Source organism: Marmota monax, unplaced genomic scaffold (genome assembly GCF_021218885.2).
Source record: "Marmota monax isolate L192 unplaced genomic scaffold, Marmota_monax_Labrador192_F-V1.1 WCK01_AAM20220418_F8-fsc00017, whole genome shotgun sequence".
Classification (NCBI taxonomy): Eukaryota; Metazoa; Chordata; class Mammalia; order Rodentia; family Sciuridae; genus Marmota; species Marmota monax.
In genome coordinates, this window is record NW_026695241.1 from 15,777,195 (window position 1) to 15,804,188 (window position 26,994).

General features: G+C 37.0%; 1 protein-coding gene across 29 annotated transcripts in view; it reads right to left on the reverse strand.

Moving 5' to 3' along the window:
- Window positions 1-26,994, reverse strand: part of Nrxn3 (neurexin 3) — a 1,577,562-nt gene that overhangs the window by 47,853 nt on the left and 1,502,715 nt on the right. For 23 of the 29 annotated variants that reach the window (XR_009226397.1, XM_058577846.1, XM_058577829.1 and 20 more), the window contains one exon: window positions 7,898-7,976. Coding sequence is in view for 27 of the 29 variants with exons in the window: in XM_058577846.1 (XP_058433829.1) it covers window positions 7,898-7,976 (79 nt within the window). In the remaining 2 variants the exon portion in view is untranslated. Of the gene's footprint in view, window positions 1-7,888; window positions 7,977-26,994 lie in introns of all 29 variants that reach the window. The other 6 variants (XR_009226396.1, XM_058577844.1, XM_058577835.1 and 3 more) reach the window with 1 other exon arrangement.

Genomic DNA, 26,994 nt, shown 5'->3' on the forward strand with positions numbered 1-26,994 from the left:
CACACAAATGATCCTGGGCGTGTCCAGAAAAAAAAAAATAAAGATACAACATATACTCTGTATCTGCAATAAAATTCTTTTTATGCCATCTGAAATTTGTGGAAAGGGGTATGTTTCTCAGTTGTTGTGTTCTGTGTGTTTTTCTTTCTTTTATTGACTTCTGTTTCTGGCTCATTTGCTCATCTTTTTATAGTTAATTACATGGTCATAAGGGGAAGAGTGAAGGCAAGTGGCCTGTGCAGATATGGGGGAAAATAAAAAAAGGAAAGGAAGAAAATTAAAAGGAAAAATATGCATAGAAGGAAGAAGAGGAAAACACAGTATTTCATTCTTTTGTACACAACTTTCTTGGGTTTTGTTGGGGTTTGTTTTGAGATAAATACTGGAGGGATATGCTGAAGGGGAAGGAATTCAAGATTAGGATGGCAAGAAAAGATTTTGTTGCCTTGTTTGATTTGTATGTCTATATATCTCTCAGTATTTAAAAAAACAATGATCATAATTATTCATAAAAGTATAGCAATGAGTTAAAAATAGCCATAATGACCAAAATACTAAATATGGATCAAAATAAAATAAAGTAAATTGAACCACCAAAAATTCATGCGGCACAAGATGAGGTGAAACAACAGAAAATGTTCTTCAAATCTATACAAGATATATATCTATTTATATATATGCACACAGGAATGTGCATATATAGATAGATATATCTGTATAATTTTTTCTTTCCACCCTTCCCAACAATAACTGAATTATGGAATCACCATTATAACTATGATAAAGAAGAAAACAAAACCTAAATAAAAGTTAGCATGCTTTGTTTGCCACGTTAAAACAGTTATCATGCATGTCTATGTCAGCCGATGCTGGTTAAGAATGATAGTGTGAATTTCTGTGTAAACACATGACTGATGGTAGGGGCTGTTAATCTCTGCTTACATTAGTCTAGTACCATTTATACTGTGTCTACATATATATGGAGTGACAGGCATTATATATTTATTTACTATGCACACATTTTATATATATGTATATACACACACGGTACCTATATTTGGGACTTATGGGAGAAAAAAAATTCAGAACAGAAACAATAAAAGGAAACTGATAAAAATGACTCTTTAAAACCCAATCCATCTTTACTTATTTATTTTGGGGGGACTTAATGATTTCATTAAGCTATTCCTTATTTTCTTCTTGCATTAGCATTTGGAAACAGGAAGTTCTCATGAGTTTGGTTTGAAGTTCTTGCTCTAAACATGCCCATCTTTTGTCTAAAAAAGCCCTTGAACTAGATCATGTTTATATATATATATATATATAAAGTTCAGATTAAAGTTTTTCACTAAACTGTACTAATGTTTCCATTGTAATAAATGAAAATTTCTGTGTCCCCTGAACCAAGATACAGAAGTATGCTCTTTGGTGTGAATTCAATCTATCTGTGGTTGGCATCTTCTGAGATTCTTTTTGTGCCTGTCCTTGAAAGGGGTGTGCTCTTCAATGAGTTAAAGGACTCTCCTGAGAGTTCTGATAGTATCCTAGGCATTTCCATTCATTGTTCATATTGTTTCTTCTCTTCCTTTTCCTTCATTCCTTTATTACCCTTATTTTTCTACCTGCCTTCATAATCGACTGTGAATTCCTAGAAGGAAGGGGTTTGTTCTTACTGATCTTTGTTTTGCTAGAACCCAGTCCATGCCTACACATAGGTGTCCCACAAAAATGCTATGCAAATAAATGGCATATTCAACTTTCAGATCAAAGTGTTTATAGTCATACATAGATCTCATTGCTTCCTTTGCCTTCCTCCCCAACATAACAAAACATCTTCGGTAATCAAGTTGGATAGAATGTTTTTCTCATTTTTATAATTTTAAATTAAATTGGTTATTTTTCTTATGAAATATGTAATAACTATTGGCCCGTAGACCATCGATGTTATTGAGCTATCAATGGCCTAAAGGGTAATAAACAATTAGTAGAAGTTTCCTATACTTCCATTTCTATTCTTATTCTAACTTTCAAAGCATTTCACCATTTAGGATTTTAAAAAGTACATAGTTAACTACAATGGCTCAAAAATTAACTTGGGAAGTAGAGGTATTGGGATATAAAAAAAAATGTGATATGAATGAAACTAGAAATTACAACATTAAAATTGGGAACACTATGGTCTCAGGAATATACTTCAATAATTTATAGATCAATGAAAGCAATTCAAAACTTGATAGGATTTAGCCTTGCCCTAAATATGCAAGCAACTGTTTGCTTTTGTGTACATTGGACATCTGTTATAACTCAAATGCAAAAATGATTAATGTCCACAGTCAAGGATCAATTAAGTAATTTCCCCACTATTTCTATTGCTCTTTCTAGAGCTAAAACATTGTGTCAGATTACTTTCATTTTTTTCTTTATTCAAAGTATTTTTTTAAGTGGTTCTGAGCTCTTCAATGTGAAATTCTAGTCAGGGTGGTGCTCCAAACTTCCTTTCACTTAGTCATATTGTACTCCACTTGACAAAAATTACACATTGTTCTATTTACCAATCATGAATTTATTTTTAGAAATTTTTTTCTAAATTTAAATTAATTAATTAATTCTTTGTAAAAAAAGACTTATAGATGGCTAACTTCCCTCTAACTTGCTGGAGATATTAATCTGACAGAATGTATTTATATAAACAAAGAAGATCACAAATATATTGAAGGCCAATGATCAGTACCTTTATTCTTCTGTCACTTTCAGATTCTAGTAAATAAGGCTCTATTTCTATTTATCTGTCACTAGGAAATTATTTTTGTCTTAACATTTCAACTGCATTTTCTACTGTGTTCCAGTAAATAAAACTCTCATTTGGTGAGCTTTTAAAAACTCAATGCCAGATTTTGATATTGGAAGTACCTTAGTGAGGCATCTCAAACTGATAAAGAGGAAGAACCCAGTTCACCTGGAAAACACAACTACAAACATGCTCTGAACTGGTGTTCTGCTAAATTCTAATTTCACCTAATCTGCATTAGGTATTGTAACAGTGCTAACAAAAAGGAACAAAGTAACAATGGCACTAAATAAAACTGTTAGGATTTGAGTAGTAAAAATATATCTGAGAACCACTCTGGAAATAGTAATTATTTTGTGATCTCCTTTTACTGCTATTAGTTTAAGCGTTTCCTTCAAACCAACCACTACTAAAGGGGTTCAGTGCAGCCCTATCGATGGATGGATGTGTTTCATCTTTCACTGTCTGTCTCTGGAGGAAGTGTTTTTCCTTGAGATCTGATTAAAGGACACTGAACAAAGGCAAAGGCAAAAAAGCTGGTTAATTGACAACCAGAAAAATGTATTCCCAGATAACGGCTGGATGAATCAATATGGTAGTTAAGTCATTCTATGCCTATTTCTTAGGCGTCCTAGATATTTCTTTTTATTTATTTATTTTTAAAAATCTGCTGTATCAGACCTGTTATGAAGACTTTCATACTATTGAAACTATACATATGTAACCTCTGGGAAATTGATAATTTCTAATTGTACAAAAAGTAATCTAAGAATATATTTGTTTTGATGCTATTTCTGCTTCCAAAAGTAGAATATTAGCAGCAGTGACAGGTGGGAGAGGATGAGAAGAAACTAAAAATAACTGTCATCAATTTCTCTGAATTTCAGAATTCATGACCACATTTTAGATCACAAATGTGAACCTGTTAAAGATCTTAATTGTTATTGGCTTCCATATCTCATGAGAGAATTCCACTTCGTGATAGTTATTGGAGCCCTTTACTGTTTATCTTTTTCTTGTTGGATCCATAAGAGGAACAATGAAATACAGTAGGAGCTCACTTCCCAATTTAGTATAAGTAGAAGTAAAGTTAGGAAGGAAAGTGTTTGCATGCAAAGGCAAAATTTGAAATATTAATTACTGACTTCTTTTATGGGGAACCCAGTCAATATTTATAAATTAAGAGTTAAATCCTGACCCTCAATTTTAGATAGAGGGTAGTTACTCAAATATTTTAGATATTTTCACTCAATGCAGATGGCTTCATTTGATTTTATTGTCTAAAGGCTCAATTCTGGAATCTTACAGCACATATTCAGAAAAATGCAATCATATCTGTGACTCCTAAAAGAATTAAATTCCCAGAGAAAGACGGATAGGGAAAAAAGAGAAAAGAACATTTATTTTTGTGGAAGAAATGTAGATTTTGTTAGGACAACATTTAGTTGCACAAAATCATTGACATTAAATAATTCAATAGGTTTTATTTTAGCTGTTTATGGCGAGATGAAGTTAGAGATAGAAAAATGTTCTCCAATTTTAATTTGAGATTATGAGACATTTTGAGAGTCAAACTAATTCAGTCAACAAATCTTAATTGAGCTTTCATTCTGTGTCTTGCTTTCATGGTTTAGGATTTTTAACTCATTTGCATATTTTCCAGAAAAAAAAAATACACATCTACTGGATTCACAAGGTTTCTAGACTACTGTCAACCAAGTTCCAAAAACACTTATCTTTAAACATGATTTAATTAATCAAACTATACCAAACCATGGGTATCCCTAAGTGCCTAAGTGAGTTCTAGATATGAAAGGGGACTGCTTAATTCTGACTCAAAACCAGAAGCAAGAAAATTCATTTTGATGTAAGGAAAATAAATTTAGAAAATCATTTCATTTAAAACCTGATGTCCATAAGAAAAGAGTTATTGAACTGGAGCATATACTCAACTGCCCAAATGTATGAAGTGTGAGGGTTTCAAGTGAATCTAAATAAATCTGGAAATAATGTGTAGACGTGAAACACCTCATAATAAAATAAGAAATCATAAACTCGTTAACTGAGAGAAGATAAGGTTAAGTATGATAGAAAAAAGGGCTAGATAATTAGCCAATATAGTGTATTTCTATCAAGCAACAAGACTGGGAGAGAATAACATTTTAGAAACTGAAGCAGTGAATTAGGCTGTATAAGACCAGAATTTTCATCTCACTGTTCACATAGAATTTCAAGCTTAACAATTTATGTCAAAGTTAGGTAAGTGTCACCACTATCCATTGTTGTGCAGGCAGTGCCCACTGAGCCTCCAAAAGCTAGTAATGTTTCTGATCTTAATTCATATTGTTCTTGAGAAATGGGAAGCTGTGGAGGTAGCTTCCATTTGATACAGAAGAAGGCCTGATAATCCTAAAGTGGTAGCCCTCACCAGTGTTAATCTGGTCCTTCAGGCAAACCTCTTGTCTCTTCATCAATAGAGATACTTGTCTCCTGTATTAAAAATGCTTCTGATGTATTTCTGTGTGTGTCCAAATCACTCACCAGGAATATGTTATAGAAAAAAACAAATTTAGGAAACAAAAGTGCTCATTTTTTCAAATGTGATAAATTGAATTATCCCAGGCAGAAGGGATTAATAAATTTATTTGAGCTACGTGTTAACTCTTTCAGGGTTCCCCACTTAATATATTTCCTCCTGTGCTCCCTTGCAGAATTGAACAGATTATTATTTTTTTTTAAAGAGAGAGGTGTGTGTGTGTGTGTGTGTGTGAGAGAGAGAGAGAGAGAGAGAGAATTTTTTAATATTTATTTTTTAGTTTTCAGTGGACGCAACATCTTTATTTTATTTATATGTGGTGCTGAGGATCGAACCCAGCGCCCCATGCGTGCCAGGCGAGCGCATTACCACTTGAGCCACATCCCCAGCCCTCAACAGATTATTTTAAAAATTGTTTCCCTCTCCCCAACTGCCCCATGTTCCTTAAGGAATGCTGGCATTGAATTTTTGTTCTCTGCATTTCAATTAGCTGGAACACATGCACAGCCACTAAAAATCAAATGAACTTAGTCTGGGACCAATCAAGTTTGGGCCTATTCAAGCTCAATATCAAATAGTATTATGTACACACAACCTGAGGAATGTACAACTTGTGAACCTGAGATCTGGAAAATCTCTCTCTCTCTGATGACATGGGTCATGTGGAGATGACCTTATGGGGGCGGTTCTTTGGAGAAGATGGTGGTAATATTTCAGAATAGCAAAGTTTGAATTGTTATGGCTTATATTCTAAAGATGGGATAAACATTGCTGCTTATACACATATTACTGATAAGAAAGGGAGAAAATCAGAGAAAGGATACAAACAGAGAATTCTAATTAAAGTCTAAGTATCTTCAACGATTGGTTAGCAAGTCAGTTCATTTTGCGTATGTTTTGAGAAAAATGTTGGATTCATATCTGAGTCCTTACCATCTAGCACATGCCTAACAGACACAGCTAAGTTTCAAAAAATATTTGTTGAACTGAACTATGTTGGAGAGGTAATTTATATGGCAAAATTCTTTATTTTATTTTCTGACAGCTCATTCATGAAAGTATTGGAATAGGAAGGACTCTAATCTGGAGATATATTGTATCCTGCCTACTGTTCAGAAATATTTATTGAATGAATAGATGAATTAATTTTCGAACAAAATTTTGGTGTCATGATCTCATATGGATTGGATATATCTGCCCTTTAGAGTTAAAAACCTTAGTTGTCACATAGAGATTATTACCCAATAACCTGAAAAACTCTAACAAGGTCACATTTGTCTTCCCTCCATACAGCTAAGGAACAAATTACTCCAGTATGGTAAGGCCAATGTATTATTGGTATGTCCCTGGGTAATACTAAGGATAAAACCCACAGAACTTCCTGTATCCAAAGCAACTTGCAAGAAACCAAGCAGTTAGGCTTCAACAAAATTTAAAATCAATAATTTTGGGGTAAGGAATATAAGATTTTTATTTTTGACATATTACTTTTCATGAAACTTAAATTTCTCTAGAATTAGCAAAAAAAAATAATAATGACTTGCCTTTTCTTGAAGAGAAGGAAAATAAAATTAAAGCAACCCAAAGAATCAATGGAAAATTTTATTTCTTTCTTTTAGCTTTTGCAGAAATAAGATCCTGATCCAACTCAGGATTTTAATTTTATTAAACATACACAGAAATTCGATGATATCTGTTCTCTATTATATACATATAAATGTTTAATTTAGAGTAAGTCTCAAAACAGACGATTTGGGAAAGTTGATAGGAAATAATTAGGGTCTGCAGTTGCCTATTGGACACTATATCATATATATATCACTGTAAAATAAGACCATAAAACATCAAAATGTATCTGGGTCCAAATGAGGTACACATTAAAGCTTCTAAAATTACCAAAGTCTACTCCACTTCGGCTTGGAAGATACATTTTGAAGCATCACAGCTGTTGACATGGCATGATTCAGTACTAATTTTGTACTTACTATACTATATTGCTGTACAAGTTCTCTAGACATATAATGAACAAAATTAGTATAAATTTAATACCATGTTAACTGCTGTTGAAATCCCATGGAAAAAAATGCTTGCTTTACTTTTGACTTATTTATTTTTGCTACTTAAGCTCAGAAGAATTCATGAAGTTTAAGTGATATTTGTCAATCTTCCATGGCTCCACTTTGAGTTCAGACTTCTTTGATCTCATTCCAATATGGAATTCCTCATGCTCTTACTCCCTGTCAATTTCATAGCTGCACACTGGCTGCCATATATTTCCTGTCCCAGTGGTTAATTTGTGCATCTGACAACCGAAGTATTGTCAACTACCATGGAATTTATCTTTATCTATCAATGGACTTTGAATTTCTCTGGGATCCTTCCATGGGATGTGATGCTTTTGTTTATACATGAATATTTATATATGCATGTTTATACATATATAGATATAGAAAATACACACATTAACACACTATAATATATTTAAAACACATGTATAATCACATATATGTATGTATTATTTTTTTTTTGCAAATGAAGAAGAAAGCAAGCAAAACAAGACTGACCTGACCTACCTGTACTCGGCTCACATTCAACGAAGTCTTCATCATCACTTGAACATTCAGCAGATGAAACAAGATCATCTGAGGTTGGCTGCTCATGTTAAAGGGCAAATGATGGGGTGGGAGAAAAGAGAGAGAAGAGAGAAGAAAAATAAGAAAATCCATGAAGATATCAAAGATTTGCTATAGTGTCCCACCTCCCATCATTACTGCTGTTTCTTTCCTCTAAAGAGGGCCATGCTGCAGGATGGAGAATTTTTAACTTCTCCATAGTCCAGACAGTTTGTGTGGCTCCAGAAGACTCAGGTCTGTCCCTTCTCTGTAAATCACATCATGCATCCTGACTCTAATTTCAAAGGTGAGCATCTGGACAGGACAAGGACTGTTGCAAAAGATGGGCACTAGAAGAATCAATCCAACACAGACATGCACTGTGACTCCAGGAGGGTCTCAGTGCATATGGTGTGCAGTCTCCAGTGCATGATTTGGTGGTTGTGAATCTATAGACGGGCATAATTAATGAACGCTGTGGAATGCAGTCTGTTCAGGAGTAGCATAATGGCTTCTCTCACTAGCAGCAATTCTTCCACATAATTGCTGCAATTAGCTGAATTAGTAATGTGGACCAGCAGAGTGATACAGCACGACAGCCCCTGGACTCAGGTAAGACTGCTCCAAAGAGAGCAGAACAAATTTAGACTCCAAGAATCATAGTTCAACTGGAGACCCTTCTCCTTTTTTTTTTTTTTTAAATTTCCCTGTTGAATTCTGCAGAAACTCTCTAATGCCAGGGAATCTTTAATCTGTTATAGGAACCATAGAGGACATTGGGTATAGAAAGTAAGAAGGGCCCTTCCCATACAGAAGGTGAGAAGACTGCTTTCTGTACCTGGTACATATTAGATGCACACACAAAAAAAATAGTGTTGAATGAATGAATGACCTACAAATCTTTTGCAAAAAATAAACTTTTGGCTTACTATGTGTAAGAGTACTGAGAAGACTGTAGTGTAGGTATTCAATAAAAGATCAGTTTTTTTCTTTCTTCATGTTAATAATATTGGTTTTCTGAGTATTATTTCCAGTCTACTATATTCTGGATTCATATTCCAGAGGAATAGTTAATAAAGAAACTGCTTTGTCTCTGTCTGTCTGTCTGTCTATCTATCTATCTATTTTTTGGTACTAGGGATTGAACCCAGGATTGCTAAACCATTGAGCCAGTATCCCCAGTCCTTTTTTATATTTTATTTAGAGATGGGGGTCTCACTGAGTTGCTTAGGGCCTAAGTTTGCTAAGGCTGGCTTTGAATTTGTGATCCTCCTGTATCAGTTTCCTGAGCCACTGGGATTACAGGCATGTGCCACCACACCTGGTCTCTCCTTGACTATTGAGCAATTACTATAAGCCAATTACTATAAGCCAATTGCATGCTTGACTTGTATCTTTGCTTATCAGTTCCAGCTATTATTAATTAATTAGACTCAATTCCTAAAACCATCCTTTGGGACAGAATGAGTGAATGGAAGTCACACAGGTTACCTGAGTTGCTGAAGGACTTTCAGCCAGTGAGAAACATAGAGGGGATTTAGCAGGAACATCTTGGTTAACTTGTGTATTTGTGACCCACGAGAGTCTTATTTGTACCTCATCTTATATGATATTATGGACTGAATTATGTTCATATGTTGAAATCCTAACCCACTAGTACCTCAAAATGTGACAGTATTGGAGACAGGGCTTCATAGAGGTAATTAGCTTAAAATGAATTCATTAGGATGAGCCCTAATCCAATATGATTGGTGTACCTAAAAAAAAAGACACAGACTTACACAGGGGTGAGACCACGTGAACACACAGGGAACAGAGGGCCATCTATTAGCAGAGGAGAGAGGCCTCACCAAAAGACAAGGGTTGTAACACCTTCCTTTCTGACTTTTAGTCTCTGGAACTGGGAGGAAATATATTTCTGCTGATTAAACCACACAGTCTACAGCACTTCGTTATGGCAGCCCTAGCAGGTGAATGCAGGTGACAACTCATATGCTTAATATTTCCAGAAAACATCCTCTTTTATATAGATATGCTAGCTGTAGGATTACTGGGCACAGGAAAGAATGGCAGAGAAACCATGTTAGGTAATTTATTTCATCTCACTGGCAGTAGTGGAGAGGTCCCCTAAACTACTTTATTAATCTTTATTCTACATCTGACAGGGATATACCTCACACCCTGCTCCTCCTTAAGCTTAGCAGGAAAAAAAAAATCTTTATTTTCTTTTTCAATTAGACACCTCTGAATTGTATGTTTCAGATCTGGCAGCTGCAGCTGGTAGTCATATTCTGGGGAATAGTTATTTGTGTTGGAGAAAGGACAAGCACCCCTTGATGCTTTTTACTGTGTGGGGACCCTATGCAGCTCTACTTCCAGTTACTTAGGGAAAGTAAGTGATAAGGAAATAAATGGAAACTGTACAAATAAAGAATGCAATTTTGCCGGGCGTGGTGGCACACACTGGTAATCTCAACAGCTTGGGAGGCTGATACAGGAGGATCCCTAGTTCAAAGCCAGCCTCAGCAATGGCAAAGCACTAAGCAATGTGGTGAGACCCTGTCTCTAAATAAAATACAAAATAGGGCTGGGGATGTGGCTCAGTGGTTGTGTGCTACTGAGTTCAATCTCTGGTACCAAAGGAAAAAAAAAAAAGCAATTATAAGAGGCAAACACCACTTTGGAAGGGCTACAATCATCAAGAGTTTTAAAGCATGCTCCTCCACGGCAGTAAAAATTAGTTTGGGCTGGGGTCCAGATCTTAATGCAATGATTCGTGACCCTCCCAAAGACCAAGCTGCATAACTAAATATATAAATTATCTTGGGTATTAACAGTTTATGGAAAAAGAACAATTAGGAAAAAAAGATTCTGAGAAAATTCATGGGGGTGGGTCATTAAAAAGATGTTGAGAGTACACTTACAAAATATACTCAACTGGAAATTAATTGTTAGTGAGTTGACTAGAAGGACCTTGCAGAGTGGCCCTTGTCCGGCTTTGGCCCCTAGTTTTGAGAAGAAACTGGAAAGTTGGTAACAATCAATGAACTCCATTCAGGAACTAAAGGTCAGACAATAATGTTTTAAAAGTCCATTGAGCAAATGTATGGCAACAATGTGTGACTCCAGTGGAAACCACATCATACATTTACATCATATTACTGGAGCTTTGACTCAATCCTAAGGGAGACATCTTCATTGTTATGAAATAGAATATAAAATGCAAATGTATTTTCAGGAAAAGCACTCGACTCCAAGAATGAAAGAAGATATATTATTTTTCTCTTAGTGTCTTTCAGCCTTCTCTGTATTTCACAAGTTTCTCCTCCTGTGGTTGGGGTGACACTGTTGATGGCCCCACTCTCCTATTCTCCAATCCCTTCCCCACATTCAGTTCCACCTCGAGGATGAGCTCCTAAATTCCCCTGCAGACCTCAAACCTTCCGACTCTCATTCCCTCATGCTCAGCTTCTAAGAGGTCTGTTTTCTGCTAATCTTCTGTATGAATATGTATGATTATAATCTTCCTCCCAGGCAACAGAACTCAATGTTACCAGTAGTTCCTATAAATGGTGACTAGATTCAAAGAATCTAGGTGGCAGTGTAGCCAAATGTGTTAAGAGCAGGTCTGTCTCTAGGCAGAGTGCTTCTACTTACAACCAGAAAGTGATGGGGTGAGGGATGAGTTCCTTCCCTAAATAACTAAATCAATCAGCCTATCAGTCAATCAATCAGTCATTCTAAGTGTGGTGCCACTCCTAAATTGCTAAATTTTGTTTCTGCCCATGTACTCCAACTTTTATGATTTATCCCCATTATTAGAACTGTCCATTGCTGATGCTCCATTTCTGATTGCCCTTGCCCTAAGGAGGGATAAAGACATGGTCTATTTCCAATGGCACTGGACCTAGCCAATTTGTGTGGTCCTAGATGATTCAGCCCCTTCCTTTCTGCCCTTTAAACCTCACCATCACCATTCAGTCACAGCTAACTGAAACTCCCAAAGTAACTGCAAACATCCCAATCCCTCCTTGCCCAGGGCAGGAAGCAATGTTTTCTTCAAGAACCTGGCATCCAACATTTGCCATGCCTGTGTCATTTCAGTAGAACTTTCTCTGCCAGGAGTATCAGGCATAATTCAGAAAAGGACTCATTCAGGATGCTCATATACAAATTTTCTTTTTCTCTGATTCTGTTCCTGACATCCAGACATCTAGTCAAAAATTATGAGCCAAGGCTTTTAGATGAGGTGAACAGCTTAGAATCATATCCTAAGTAATAGCAATTTGAATTGATTGAAAGTTACTCTTACTCCTGGAAAACCCAGGGCTTTTAATTTTTTAAAGCTCCCCCCACCCTGTGTTCTTCCACAGATATAAGCAAATGCAGGGTCGAATGCTGATTCTTGAAAGAAAAGGTCCCTCTTGGATGACTGATTCCCATAACCACTTTTAGCAAGCTCCATAGTCGCGTATTTACACAGAATCAGAATAGTATTGTTAAGAGTAGAACAGAACTATCACTTTTTTTTTCTTTTTGCCTTTAAATAAAATTCATTAGCCTCTTTGGATATGTTGGGGGGGTGCATTTTTCCATAAACACAACCATTTTCAACAATTATGTTTAATTCCTTAAGAAAAGTAGTTGGTACTCCTATGGAGAAATGGATGCAGGAACTATAAGGAATCATGCCTATTAGCAACATTAACACCTGCCACATTGAGGCTTTGTGTTAAGCACTTCACACATTAATCCTTACAGTACTCACAAGAGCCAAGAGTGTAGACATTTCCAGTGATCTCTGTTATTTTAACCACCTACCACCAGGTCCCTTCAAGTAATGGTGTTGCTTTAGGAAACATTTCTGTTCATGTGGTTATGATGGGGATGTCCATGGTGGAAACTTCCATATCATCTGCTGCACATTTTTTCCCCTCATGATGACTATCTGAAGTTCTCACAATTCCCAGAAGCTAAGTTTACAGTATTTACACAATAGTTTTCCATATGTTAAATACCAATAGCATTTATAATGTCATTGAAGGAAGCAGAAAAGATCCATGACCACCCACAAACCAATTAGTTTTGGTAGTGGCTGGGCAGCAAGGTTCACAATCAAGAGATTTTGTGTATTCATTCATTCATTTGTTTATTCATTTATTTCTTCAACCGATACATATTGAGTTCAGATGAATAGAGCACTGTACCAATTATGAGGGATAGAGCACTAGACAAGGCAGACATTTCTCTCTGGAATACACTCTCTGAGGAGACAGCCAAGTAAACAGACATACTCGACTCGACATAGTAAATTCAATGGTATGACAAAAATAAACAGAAGATGCCAAGGAGCAAATAGCAGGAGAGTAGAGATACCTCCCAGGCAGAAGAAAAGTGGCAAATGAGCCCTCAGGGACCCATGGGTGGGTGGGAACAAAAAGCCAGAACTACAAACGGTAGGAGGAGAAGGATATTTCCTGTGAAATCCACAGTATTTGAAAAGGGTTCAAGGCATGAAATAACTCAGTTTATTTGTGCACCTACATGGCACAGGGTGACTGGCATGAAGAGATATACTTGACAGCTGCTTGAATTGTCATCTTGTTCTGGGAAATGTGGCTAACAAGCACGCATCTCATACCCTGCCCTATCAGGCTCCTCTCCTTGTCCCCTGCCCCTCCCCCCACATCCCACCAGTGTCATCCATCACATTCCTGTGCAGGCTGACACACATGGCTTTGGAATGTAATGCTTGGGAATGATGGCAAGCGTTCCCCATGGTACAGATTAAACACCTTACCTTGCTTTCTCAAGAGGAGGAAAATAGTCTCCTGCCGTTATATATTACCTAAGTCTTATATTAAAAATAATAATTCATTCTACTCTATTTTAAAAAATGTGTTTCATATTTCTAATCCACATGTTGAAATTACTTGGTTTTGTATTAGGTTTCATAAAACTAAAGATAGGTATTATAATAACTTTCAATAAAATATCTCTATGGCAGGAGCCCTCTTTATTCCTTTCCTGAAAGGTTTTTTTAATTTTTTTATTTTTATTGCATTTATGTTCCTTTTTAACCCCTACCAATGCTTATTGAAATTACCTTGGAATAAAACTGGAACTGATGAAACCTCAAAACTCTGTCCACCCAAGTAAATTTATGGGTCTATTTGCCTTCCAATTCCTTCAGTTTCACCAACTTGATTTCTCATTTTCTTCCAATGAGTTATTGTTTCTATAATCACCTGCTTCTAATTATTTATTTTGCAGGTCCTCTGCCCCACCTCAGCACAGGGACCATTTCACACCATTCATCATTATTATCCACAATTTGGTGTCCAGAACAGTGTCTACTGAATGATCAGAACTGTTCATGACAGTTTTGCCAAGTCCCCTCCCGACTGCCCAATTGACTTTCATGACTTCAAATTCTAACATTTAGCCCTTTATCTTATACTGGTCATGGGCTAATCTTTTGGGGGAGCAATCATTTTTCTGCACCCAGCTCCTTGGAAGCATGGTTATTTGACCGAGATTAAGGGTGAGATAAAATAAGTCCTGCCACAGAACAGCTTTATGAAATTATAAATAACACACTCAAGAATGATGATCTCCTTTCTTCCAGTGAAAAAGGAAAAGAGAAAGGCCCATAAATATTCTGGAGTCCCACTGAAAACAGCCATACATCTTTGCAGCTGCTCCATGCTAAAAAGAATTAAATTCCTTCAAATGCTTGGTGCTTTAGATTTTCCCCTCTTCACTTCCATTCTGAGATAAGAGTTAGTGCTTTAAATATCTCTTAGGAGGGAGAGTTCCATTCAACTGCCTTATGAGTATTTATTCTCTTTTTAAATAAAGGATACGGGAGGTATTTTTTAGTTACCTGGAGCCCACTGACTCTAGGTAAACCTATAACCTTAGGTAAGATTTTAGAAGTTGGACTATCTCACTTTAAATGTATTTACTAAGTTTTTATTTATTAAACTCCTGCCATCACAGTCTCATCTTTGATCAATGTTAGTACACACACACATCCCGGGATGATTTTTATATTTAACACCCAAGGAAAAATAGCCCTTCCTGTTAGGCTGAAAGCATGGCTTAGCAGACTTAAAAAGACAAAGAGAAAAGAGCTCAGGAGGTTGGGCAAACTTATTAGAAGACTTTCTTTCCTCCTCTCTTCTATCATTTTACCCAAGCCTAATACAGAAGCCACCTCAGAACACAGTAAGATGTATTCGTGTGATATCTATATTCTCATTATATTCTGATTAAACACACCCTGTATAGTCATCTTCAATAAAGGTATCTGACATTGTTATGACAAAATGAAACATAAATGATTTTACTCTGCATTGCTCAAGTGTGGAAGATGGGGACTCAGAATCAGGCAGGTCCTGAATTATGGTGACAGAAACAAAGTTCTAGTTTGTTGTGATGTTCTCTCAGGTGACTCTGGGATCCCATCTCTATGTGTCTAAGTGTCTTCACTGGATCAATGCCCTGTGAATTTTAACACTATTTTCCAGGAGTCATGTTGTAGGGTTTTAAACACATTTCCTTTCTTCTCTCTATGACTTCTGGTGATAATCACTTGAACAACTGACTTGGCTCATATTTCCATGGAATGAGAAGTTTTCTAAGGAGAATTGCCTTGGGTTAAAAACATTGCATTTAGCCTAATCAAAATTATTTAATTGGAACAGAGCTCACTAAGCAATCTGAATTAAAAGCAAAACATTGTCCGTGATATATGTTTTTAATTGGGCTTGCATTTACTCATGCATCATTCATTTCCTCCACAAACATTTACTAATGGCCTATGATATGCCAGTTACTATGTTGAGTACTGGACAGGGCCAGTTTTGTCCTAAAACACCAATTAGTTGATAAACCATTATCTGTTACAAAACTTTGAAATTAATATGGAGTACCCACCATAATAAAATTGATTATTTATCTATTGTCATTAAAGACAGCAGATTTTACTGTAATCCAAGTACATAGTATCTCCTACTTCCCTAAAACCTTTGCCCACCTTCAAAAGTCTGTATTTTCTTCTTCTTTTCCACAGGAGCAGGATAAAGAATGACATGATTTATAATAACTTTTGCTAATGAATTAGCCTTTAAGGAGATCCCTTTGCAGAGTCAAGATTTAACTAATAGTAGAAAAAACAAGCTAAGCTTAGTCATATCTTGTGCTAAGGATTGGGATCCTTTCTAACGTTGAGGTCTTCAAGAATGATATAAATAAGTACAATGCAACATTTTTTTTCTTTTCCTTTCCACTTTTAAGTTATTTCTTCCATCTGTTCAAAAAGGGAAGAGTGGATCAAGAGAGAGGGGAGGGAGGAAGAAGAAGAGAGTGGGTGGAATGGGGATTAACCTATCTGTTGTTCAACGCAGACTGACAGAGGGAAGGAGAGTATTGAACCACAGAAGATTAACCAAACTTCAATGTACCTTCCCAAAAGCAGGAGGAATGTAATGCTACGTGGCGTTCCACTGATAAGCAAATCCCTCTAAATCCTTTCAATTTATTTCTTGGCCTAGAGAAATTACATATTATTTAGGAGACAGAAAACAAAAACAAAAAAACAAAAAAAACAAAAAAAAAAAGAAAAAAAAACCCTAGAAAAATAAACCATCTACCCAGCCTACACCATCTCTAGGAAATCCAGACTGGGTGCCTATTGATTATGTAAACATAATGCAGTGTCTGATGGTTGCTTTTCTTATTGGTGCAGTCCTCTCTAGGACTGCTAATCAGAGAAATTTGTCTGCATTTACACAGAAAACTCTGTCTGGTTTTCACCACAAACTTTTTAGTATTCAGGCTCTGAACATTATAAGGGAATGCCAAAAATTTAGATGAAGCTCCAAAGACCTGATCTACTTTTCATTCTTCTTTCTCCTCTTCCTCCTCCTTCTGTTTTCTTTTCTTTTTTCATTTTTCTTTTGAGATGGGATTTCTGGTCTAAAACCAAGCCTCTATTTAAAAAGGGGGGTAACCAAAGCCAAATATTTATGTGACCCACAAGCAGTGATATGAGTAGACTTCCTGAAACTAGTTTCCATCATGGAGAGCCTCCATATATTTCTGATCCAAAGATGTTAATAGTGTGTCTTACTGCATGCTGTTTGTTATTCTTGTAGAGGGAAGAAGAATGCATGTTTGAAAATAAAAAAAGGAAAATAGAATTGTATTTCCTTGTGGGAAGGTAGTTCTCTGGGCCCTCTCTCTTAGTAGCCTAAATGCACCACACAAGGAAAAATAGCCCTTCCTGGTTGGTCAAAGCATGGCTTGGAGAACTTAATAAAATGAACATCACAGGAGAATAAGCAGGTGTGAGGGGCAGGACAAAGCCAGTGTGCTGGCTGGGAGGGCAGTGTGAACACTGGTCAGCAACTCTGAACAAAATAATGTTAGGTAGCAGTTTAGTCCAGAGCATGCAACACTGGTTCTCAATCTTGGGTCTTGTAATGAATTGAACTATATGTGATGAGCAGGAGAGAAAGGGGTGGGGAAACAGCAAGACTACTGGGAATCAATAAATAGTCAAAAGCTTATCTATGGTAAGTCATTTTTATTGAAAGGACTATATAATGCACATGGGCATCTCTTATGCCTATGTAGAAAAGAATTGAGAACAATTAGCTTAGAAGACTGGACATGATTGAGATTTGTGCTCAGCAAAGGAGAAATGAAGAGAGTTGAGGCTCAAAAATGTGTCATGTAAACGTGAGAAGCAGTGCATACTAGTAGAATTTGGAATTTAGTATGTGGTACAGAAAACCTACCCAGAACAAGCAAATAAAATCACCTGAATATGAAATACAGGGATAAAAATAAAGAATTATCTTTCCTTATCACACTGAAAAGACTTTCTCCCACTCAGCCATGTAATGTAATGTGGAAAAAGCCAAATGTAGGTGTTAGAGCAAAGTCAGCAGCTAAAGCCAGGTTATTCATTTGAAGCTGGACTTAATAAATTACTGAGGGAGTTTCGAGTGATATTCAGTCAGCAAGTTTGAGTCAGAACCGTGAGAGGAAAAAATGAGGGTCAAATGGGAAACATGATACAAAACTCCAAGAAAGGAAAATACAAAGGTCAGCTATGGATTGAGGATTTAGCCCTAGTTCCTCATGTCTAGAAGATAATACCAACCTCCCACAGAGAAAGATTGGGGATCAGATTCAAATAAAAATTTTTGATGTATATAATAAATCTCAATTTAGAGAAGGTCTTCGGGCACTGTTGAGTGAGAAATTCTTGAACCCAAATGGGCCGACTTAGCCTCCAGAAGTCACTTCCTCATCCCCAGACTGCAACTAGTATCAAATGGATAATCCCATCTCAGATATTCATTTGAAATAATTTACAAAGACCAATCAAACACGACTTCCATATGGGATAGAACAAGGCTATTCATTTCTGATCTCTAATGGATAGCAAGGCTAACAACATTTTCTGATTCTAGTTCATAAGCGACAACATTTACCCGCTGTCAAAGTGGGTGCTGGAAATACAGCAGGAGTAATCACAGGCATGAGAGCCATGGTAGCACACAGGACTGCATGTTCACTTAACCACTTTATCTCCAAATGTGTGTTTTGTGAGTGGAGGACAATGGAACAATGGGGTATGTGTGCAACAGAGGAGAATGTTGTAATGTGTGTATCTACCCTGTGCCTTGCCACCCTATCCACATATAGTGTTCATGAGCACAGGAGTCTGTAGACTCATCTTGTGCAGGAATCATATGACTCAAACACCTTTTGTAAAAGCATTAATTCCCCAGTATTTCTCCTGGGGAGATTGGTATTGGCCTTTAGACAAAAGTGGTTAGGAACAAGTTTTCAGCCCAAAGCCGACCATCTTTGCATTTCTCTTGCCTGGGGTTCCATGCTATATCTCCTTGGTAACAGAAAGCATGCTCCAGCTACTAAGTGGAGTACTGGGAGCCTCAACAAGGCCACTTTCTCTCTTTGGACCAGATATTGCTTATAGAGCAGAAAGAAGGAAATGGTGTTCTAAGAAACATGAACCAACAAAAAACATCCATTGCTCTCTTTCTTCAATCTGCACTCCCCAAATACTTATACTGAAAATAATGGCATGGTGAGGGGAAGACAGGGAAACCAGAGATCGGTCCCTTTCAGTCCTATATCACTCATCAGTGAGCTGAAGTTACACAGTGTTGCTAGAATGTACGCAGATCAAACAGTGAAACAAAACCCAGCAAGTTAGTCTGGGCAGCATTTCCATGTTTCTGGTAAGAGCAAAATGCATGTGTATATATGAGCTACGAAATAAGAAGTTTGTTATTTTGGTGATTCTGCATTTGAGCCTAATGCCCTTAAATTTGCATTTAAAACTAGCACTGCACAATATAAAAATGAATGGTAATGTTTATGCTAATAATTTTAAATTTTCATTTTTCTTTCTTTAAGATGAAATTAAATAGCAAATAAAAGCAGCACGGTAAGTTGCGAAAGAGTCTATGGAAGAAAGAAAAAGAAAGGGCTTTGTATTTAGCGCTTTTTTGAACAAGGGACTCTTGGTTTTCTTGTGTGCTGGTTTCTACAAATTATGTAGCCACCCCTGAGAACAGTTCTGCAAAATGCTTTTGAACAGGCCAAAGGAATGTGACATGGTTTTCAGAAACTTAAATTATGAAAAATAGTTTATGTTCCTGAAGCTGGGTTCCTTGTGCTTTACCCCTAGCTTCATGGCTATGATCCTTAACCAGCTTTATTCTCTCAAAATTACTCTGGGAGAAACAGCACCACCATTCTATACTGTTATGGTGCTCCTAATAAGGTGCTTACCCTTTTCTCTTCTTGATCCACCTTGACCACTATTTAACAACATTCCAGAGAATATTTCATAAGGACACAGTTCTCTCCACTTCCTCTCAATTCTGAAAATCCAGAGTTTCAAGGTAACCTCCTTAAAGACAAATAATGATCACCTTATTTTTGGAAAAATTGGAATGTACCGAATCCACAGAAGTTGTATGGTGAATGATAAAACCCAGATAGAGAACTGACCCAACAGAATCAAGAGCCTTTACTAACACTGGCTTTAAGGAAAGCTTCCTTCTCTCCACTGCCTTTGAGAACCAGCTGATCTTGGGGTAAGCAGGCAGTCTGTCCAGATTACCCTCTTAGGAAGTGAAAGTCAGTGAGCACCAACTGTGCAGAATCATTGTCATCTTTAAAAACTGTCCAAAGAGTATTTTTAATTTGAAAGAAATCAATATATCATTTGCTGGAATGATATATTTTTTTTAAATATGAGCATCTTTATTTAGCTTTTCTGTATTTTTTTTTCTCCTAATCTTTAAGAGAGCAAAGGAAAAGGTGTTTTGTGTGTATATGTATTGATTCAGTCACTTCGAACAAAAAATAAACAACTAAATACAGCACTGTAGCTTTAATGACAATCTTTCAGGGATCAAGATCTCTAAACAACTCAGTCCCTCATTCCAGTTGATTGGAAATAAACAGAAATCAATAAAACAGGATTACTGGGCAATAAACAAGAGAAGCCACATTCATAATTTAAGAAGCTTCTTTTCATGCACTCATTACTGAAGAGTGCACTTGGGCCCTATCCTATTTTTACAGCAGCATAGATTTCCTCTCAGCATGTACTCTTTTCCTTTATTTTATTTTATTTTATTTTATTTTATTGATAAGTGAAGAAAAAAAGATTGTCTAACATATCAAGAGGCTCCTATGCTCCTATTTTTTTTTTTTGTACCAGGAATTGAACTTAGGGGGACTCAACCACTGAGCCACATCCCCAGCCCTTTGTATTTTATTTAGAGACATAATCTCACTGAGTTGCTAAGTGCCTTGCTAAATTGCTGAGGCTAACTTTGAACTCACAATCTTCCTGTCTCAGCCTCCCGAGCCACTGGGATTATAAGCATGTGCCACTGTACCTGGCTATACTCCTAAATTTGCTTAGAGAATACTAGGCAAAGAGTAACCCCTCAAACAATTCCTATCCCAAATCTGTATGTCTATCAATGTGCCTAAAGGAACATGGTCCCTGCCTTCAAAGTGTTTATTTTGCAGCAGAGAAGTTAACTATCCTATCACAAACATTGTCAATCTCCAGTTCCCTCAAACTCCTTCCCAACTCTGGCATTGTGACCATTCTAGCCAAGTCTCCTATGTAACTAGAAGTAGCCACGTGTTACAGATCTGGACAAAGAGCTGAATAAGGACATTTGCTAGAGCATATAGAAATGGCTTGGCTGATCCAATTGCTTTTCCATTTTCCTTGGGTTTGGATGGGTTTTCTGGTGCTATAGCAGCCATCTGGTGACCATAAGGCGGCAAGTATCAGAGAAAAGCCAGGAACAGAACTGAGAAGCTGATTCTGATATCATCAAATGTAACATAATCTGAGCTGAATCAAGTAGATTTCTTCTCTCTAGACTAGAGAAATCTTGTTCAGTAAGAGGATGAAGTCTCTCTTCAGTCACCACAGGTCAGGTTTTCTGCTACTAGAAGTTAAAAATCTATCCTAAAGAGAGGCCAAGCCACAGAGATCAAAGGGAGGCAGAGAAGACATGAGGCCTTGTTGGGAATGGTCTCTGCCTTTGGTGTACATTAGTTACCAGGTGACATTTTCATAATATGCAGGAGTGGGACTTGGGTGTCAGCCTGGTGGGGAGAGCTCCACTGTGAATACAGTGCTCACTGAAACTCCAATTCACTGGAGTAAGAGAAGCTATAGAAGGATCATTATAGAATTGAGTGGGCAAGGAGAAATAGTTTTACCTTAGTAAGGGAAAATGCTTTTGATTAAATATCTTTTAAGCATTTGCAATCTACATATCCCAGATTGAACTGAGTATCTTCTCCTACTGTCCCTGTGGCTGCTCTGCCTGTGGTGTCATTACTCTTCAGGTACAGGCTCTAACCCTCAGGGTCATCTTTAAATCCTCCCCACTCACCATCACCTCCAGGCACCAATTCTGGCAAAGTCCATCTCTAAAATGCTGCTTTATTTTTCACTTCTATTGCCCTGGTTGCTTTCCTGGATGAATTTTGAGATTCCTTAACCAGATATCCCACTTATGTTTACCTTGCTCTCATCAGTAAACTCTAGAAAGTATTGCCAGGATAAAAACACTGATTTTGCATGTAACTCTTCTGGTCCAGATTTATCTCACTGATTATCAAATAGAGGGATGACTTAAAAAAAAAACCAGTTAAAAAAATTAAGATCCTCTATCCCTGAGCTCCAATGTAACTGGAAGCATTATCTTCTACTACCACCTGCCCCTGTAAATACCACCACATTCTGACTATTAAATAAATGTTTACATTCCTTGAACAAATGTATTAAGTTGCTGACTTATGTTTTGGCTTGTACTCCACCTTACCCAGCTCTATTTGCACTTCTTTGCATTTCTACCTGCTGAAATTCCATACATCCTTATTTAGGATCCAACCTAATACTTCTCATGAAGCACTTTCCTGATCTCAAAGCTGAAAAATGCAATACTTCTTTTAGCACGCCGACTCAGTATTTTCCTAGGATCTTATTAAAGCACTTATTATATTCTAACTTATGACATTTTCCCTCTACCTGATTGCTACTTGAGGGAAGAAAGAACCTTGTCTGGAGGCAACTATAATATCAAGGGGCAAGTGTTATATTTGGAGTCAGAAGACATGCACTTTGCCATTTATTTATGGTGGAAGCCCAGGGCAATGGAAGCACTCTACACATTGTTTTTCTCTTCTGCAAATATGATACAATGACATCTGCTTCACTTGTATTATATTTATGTGGGTTGGAAGTGGTATAAGTGACTCAGAGATGTTACTGCCTATGATAGTTGTCAGAATTATGGAGGTATTTATTATTGGTTTGAAATCACCCACAGAACTACAATTAGTATCTGGCCAGAACTTAAGTGCAAAAAGAAAGGAAGGAAGGAAGGAAGGAAGGAAGGAAGGAAGGAAGGAAGGAAGGAAGGAAGGAAGGGTAAGTGCTCAGATAATGTCTGCTTATTTAAATAGAATTAAGTGAGCCAGAAGAGATGTTTTAAAGGCTGGGAACTGTAGGGATGGAGGAAGGAAGTATTTTCCATCCTTGCTGAATTATTATTAGTTCTGACCTTTGGAGATAGCTTTATAAGCTCGATTTCAAGAGCGGGGATTTCTCATCCATGAATGAGGGGATTTAAACAATGTGTTTAAATGGAAAATTATTCCTTTAAAAAGTAGGAAATTCTGTCCATAGAATTCATAACAACATGGATGGACCTAGACTGCATCACACTAAGCAAAATAGTCAAGCACAGGACAAACACTGTATGATCTCACTCACATGTGGAATGCACAAAGTCAAAGACACATTAAAGAGTAAGATGGTGGGTTCCAGAGGAAAGGAGGTGGGGGGATCAGAAGGGGAGATTTGATATAAGACTAAAAATTTCAGTAGGACAGGAAGGATATGCTCTGGTGAGCTATAACATGGTTACTATAGTTACTAATAATATATTGTATATTGTGGAACAGTTTAAAGCATGGATTTTAAATATTCATACCACAAAGAAACAATAAATATTTGAGGTGATGAGTACGTTAATTAGCCTGGTTTTATCCTTTCACAATGCATACATGTATCAAAACATCACATTGCAGTTCCTAAATATATACAATGATCATTTATAAATTAAAAATAAAATAAAGCTTAGAAAAAAGAACAGGATTTCTTTGGAGGAATACATTTGCTTTAGAAAAAGAAAAAGACAGTCCAGAAAAGCCCATAAACAATTTGTACAGCAATTCAATAGCCGTGTATCGTGTACTATAGGTTTCAACTAAGTTGGGCATCAGGTAGCAATCTGGAAATTGGGACCATTTAATATTTGAGTAGACTAGTCTTTTGCAGGAAGTCTATTAAGTGCCCCCCCCCAAAAAAAAGAAAAGAAAAAGATATCAGGGTTTTGCTTTTCATCATTCCAAACAGTCATGGTTGAGCAGAACCTAGGAAGCAGCTGTGATTCTTTGGATACACACTTAAACCTTTAAGTGAAATTCTTTACATAAAGGAAAGTCACAGTATGTGTAATCACTCTGCATAAATGCCCTGTAAAATGATTTCAGCAATTACACTGTTTGTAAGTACCTCTGAGTCCATTGTGATAAACATCTATCTTTGAATATTCACATTAATGCACTAGACTGTTCTTTCTTAGATAAATTTGAGTTGAACGTTATGCAGTTAGTATAGTTGAGCACCCTTTGCTCATATTCCCTTCAATGCATACATCAATACATGCAGGGGGAGTATTTAAAGGTTGTGAGCTGCGGAGCACACATTAACACACAGGGCAGTCTCCAAACACCTTTAAATGCTGAATAAATAGACTTTAGGTTTTAAATATCATCATAGGCTGAATACCTAAGAATACATTTGGACTGGACCTTTAATTTCCCACATAAGCAATATCTTATAGGAAAAGGCAATAATGGTTTATACATAAAGTAGTTTTAATATGCTACCAATTTCTTGGCACACATAGGGCTAAATTAAATCCAATTCCCTAGTGACCCCTCTATGAAAAAAAGTAAATCTTTATCTATGTGTATACCATAGACAAAATATATATATATATATATATATATATATATATATATATATATATGGCCAAATATGTACATTAAGTGTGGACCTTAATTTCATTAACTTTTGCAACTAAACTGGGAAAATTCTTTAGGATCTTTATCACTTATTCAGATTCTATTTTCTTTGCTGTGGTGAAGGGAAGATTACAATTTCTTTGCTGTGGCCAAGAGTACTAATAGTCTGCGGCCTTAATTACCTTCCATGGGTGTTATGCTAGCTGTAACAATGCTATTGGCAGGGGCATTGTAAAGGTTAACAGTCAGTTTGTACTAACCAGAGTGGAAGGAAGACTGACTCCTCAGAACAGACAATGGCTATCTTGTTGAAGGTAGATCCCAGAAGCTTCAGCTACCCCAGCCCTCATACGCCTTAAAGTGGAGACAGAGGAGAGTCTTGCTGGGAGGCATGCAGATGGCCTCACAACAGAAGGCACTTGGGGGCCATGGGGCAGTAGCTGTTTCCCAATTGATATTAAAGTACTCCAAAATTTTTACAAATTTCAGCAGATCTGAAAGCAGATGGTCCTAAGGAGGTCATGGTGGTACACTCAGTTTGTCTAGAAAAATTCTGTTGCCTGGTCTCAAAGACAGACAACTCACCTTCACTCTTTCAAGGATTCTTTTCTGAGCTAATGCTTTGGGAAAAAACAAAAAGTCATATGAAAGTGGCCCCCCGTCTTGAAGAAGCTAATAATTAAACAGGTGTGTAAGTGGAATAAATATCCTTAATAATAAAAAGAAAAAAATGGGCTCTGAGGAAAGAGCAATAACTTCATCCCCTTCTCTAGAAGAGTCAGAGAGGAATTCAGGGAGATGATGGTTTTGGCGTTTTAGCTTTGATAAAATAATAGAGAATTAACAGACAGATGTGGGGACCGATAGTGTAGGTGAATAGTACCAATTAATGCATAGACAGAAAAGCAAAAAAAGGAAGGAATAAGAATAAGAGACTAATATGGTTTGGCTGGAGCATTGAATCAGTACGAAGAAATTGGTACTCGAATGAAGAAGCGAGAGAGGAAGAGAAAGAGGGCGAGAGGGAGGGGGGCAGAGAGAGAGAAGCAGAGAATACATTGATGCCTCCAGGGAAACTCCCTGTAGTTGACAAGATGAATCAAATCCGGTGTACACTTAACAGTGCACCAGCAAAGTGATCTTTTTCTACAAATGCCAGCACATGTTTGTTTAATCCTAGAAGGAATGCATGTTCCAGGTATTTAAAGCAATGGTTCTGCCAAGCAAATTTTCCCTGCTGGGGACACTCAGCCGAACATGGACATTAGTGCTAGTGCATACACTTCAGAGAGGAAGGGAATGCCCACTTCCACCCCTTCTTAAGTAAAGCCCCTATCAGAAGGTGAAAGCCTTCCAAATAATTCTTATCCGTGGGTAAGTATTCTACTCTCTGTTCTGGAAATCCATCCTGCAGAGTTTTTCTGTCTTCTAACTGAATAAAATGTGCAGCCTGAGAGGCCGTTAATAATGCCCTGCAGAGTGACTTTCAGTCTTGCTGAATGTGATTATATCCAGACATTCGGAATGGCCATGTTCACACTTGTATGTGTGTATATGTTTGTGTGTAAGAATGTGTGTTTATGTGTGTGTGCTTGTGTGTGTGTGTGTGTGTGTGTGTGTGTAAGCGAGAAAGAGAATAACAAAAACATAAAAGGGATAAAGTTAGTTTCAAAGGTCCAATAGATTCCCAGCTGGAATGCACTTGTGGAAAAAGAAAGTTACATAAAAGAAACTGGCAGCTTTAAACACCATCTGGACCATGCTGTGCTCATTTGAGCTTTACCTGTTTAAAAAAAAAAAAAAAAAAGAGGCAACACAACAAAAAGTCCCTACAAATACAACTATAGAAGAGGTTTTCTGATTCTTTGGAGATCAGATGCTCTTGTCTTCAAATATGTACAGTGTATTTCCTTCGGTCCTGTTTGATACAGGGGTAGATTTCCTTTTTAAACCAGCAAGAAAAAGGCTTCTAAAATCTAATCTTAATCTTTGGAATAAAAGAGAGAGAGAGAGAGAGACATGCAAAAATAAACTCAGCACCTTTGAATCTTACTTAAAGAGTTTTCTAAACAACTCAATTTCTTTCTGCAGTCTTCAGAGGCAAAAGTAAACTCATGAGTCCCAAGCCCCATGGGAGCAGCATTGGGATTAGCAAATGTGGAAGTGTCCCCAACCAAAGAAAGAGAGAAGAAAAGCAATAATGCTAAAGGCATGAGACAGAACCTGGATTGAAACAGAACCTGGACTGAAACAGCAGGGAGTAGCCACAGAACAACCACACCTCTTTTTCTTAGTTATGGCAAAGGTTGGGACATTTTATATTCACAAAATGATAACAGGTAGAAATGGTTTGGACTCTTGCTTTGTTTTTT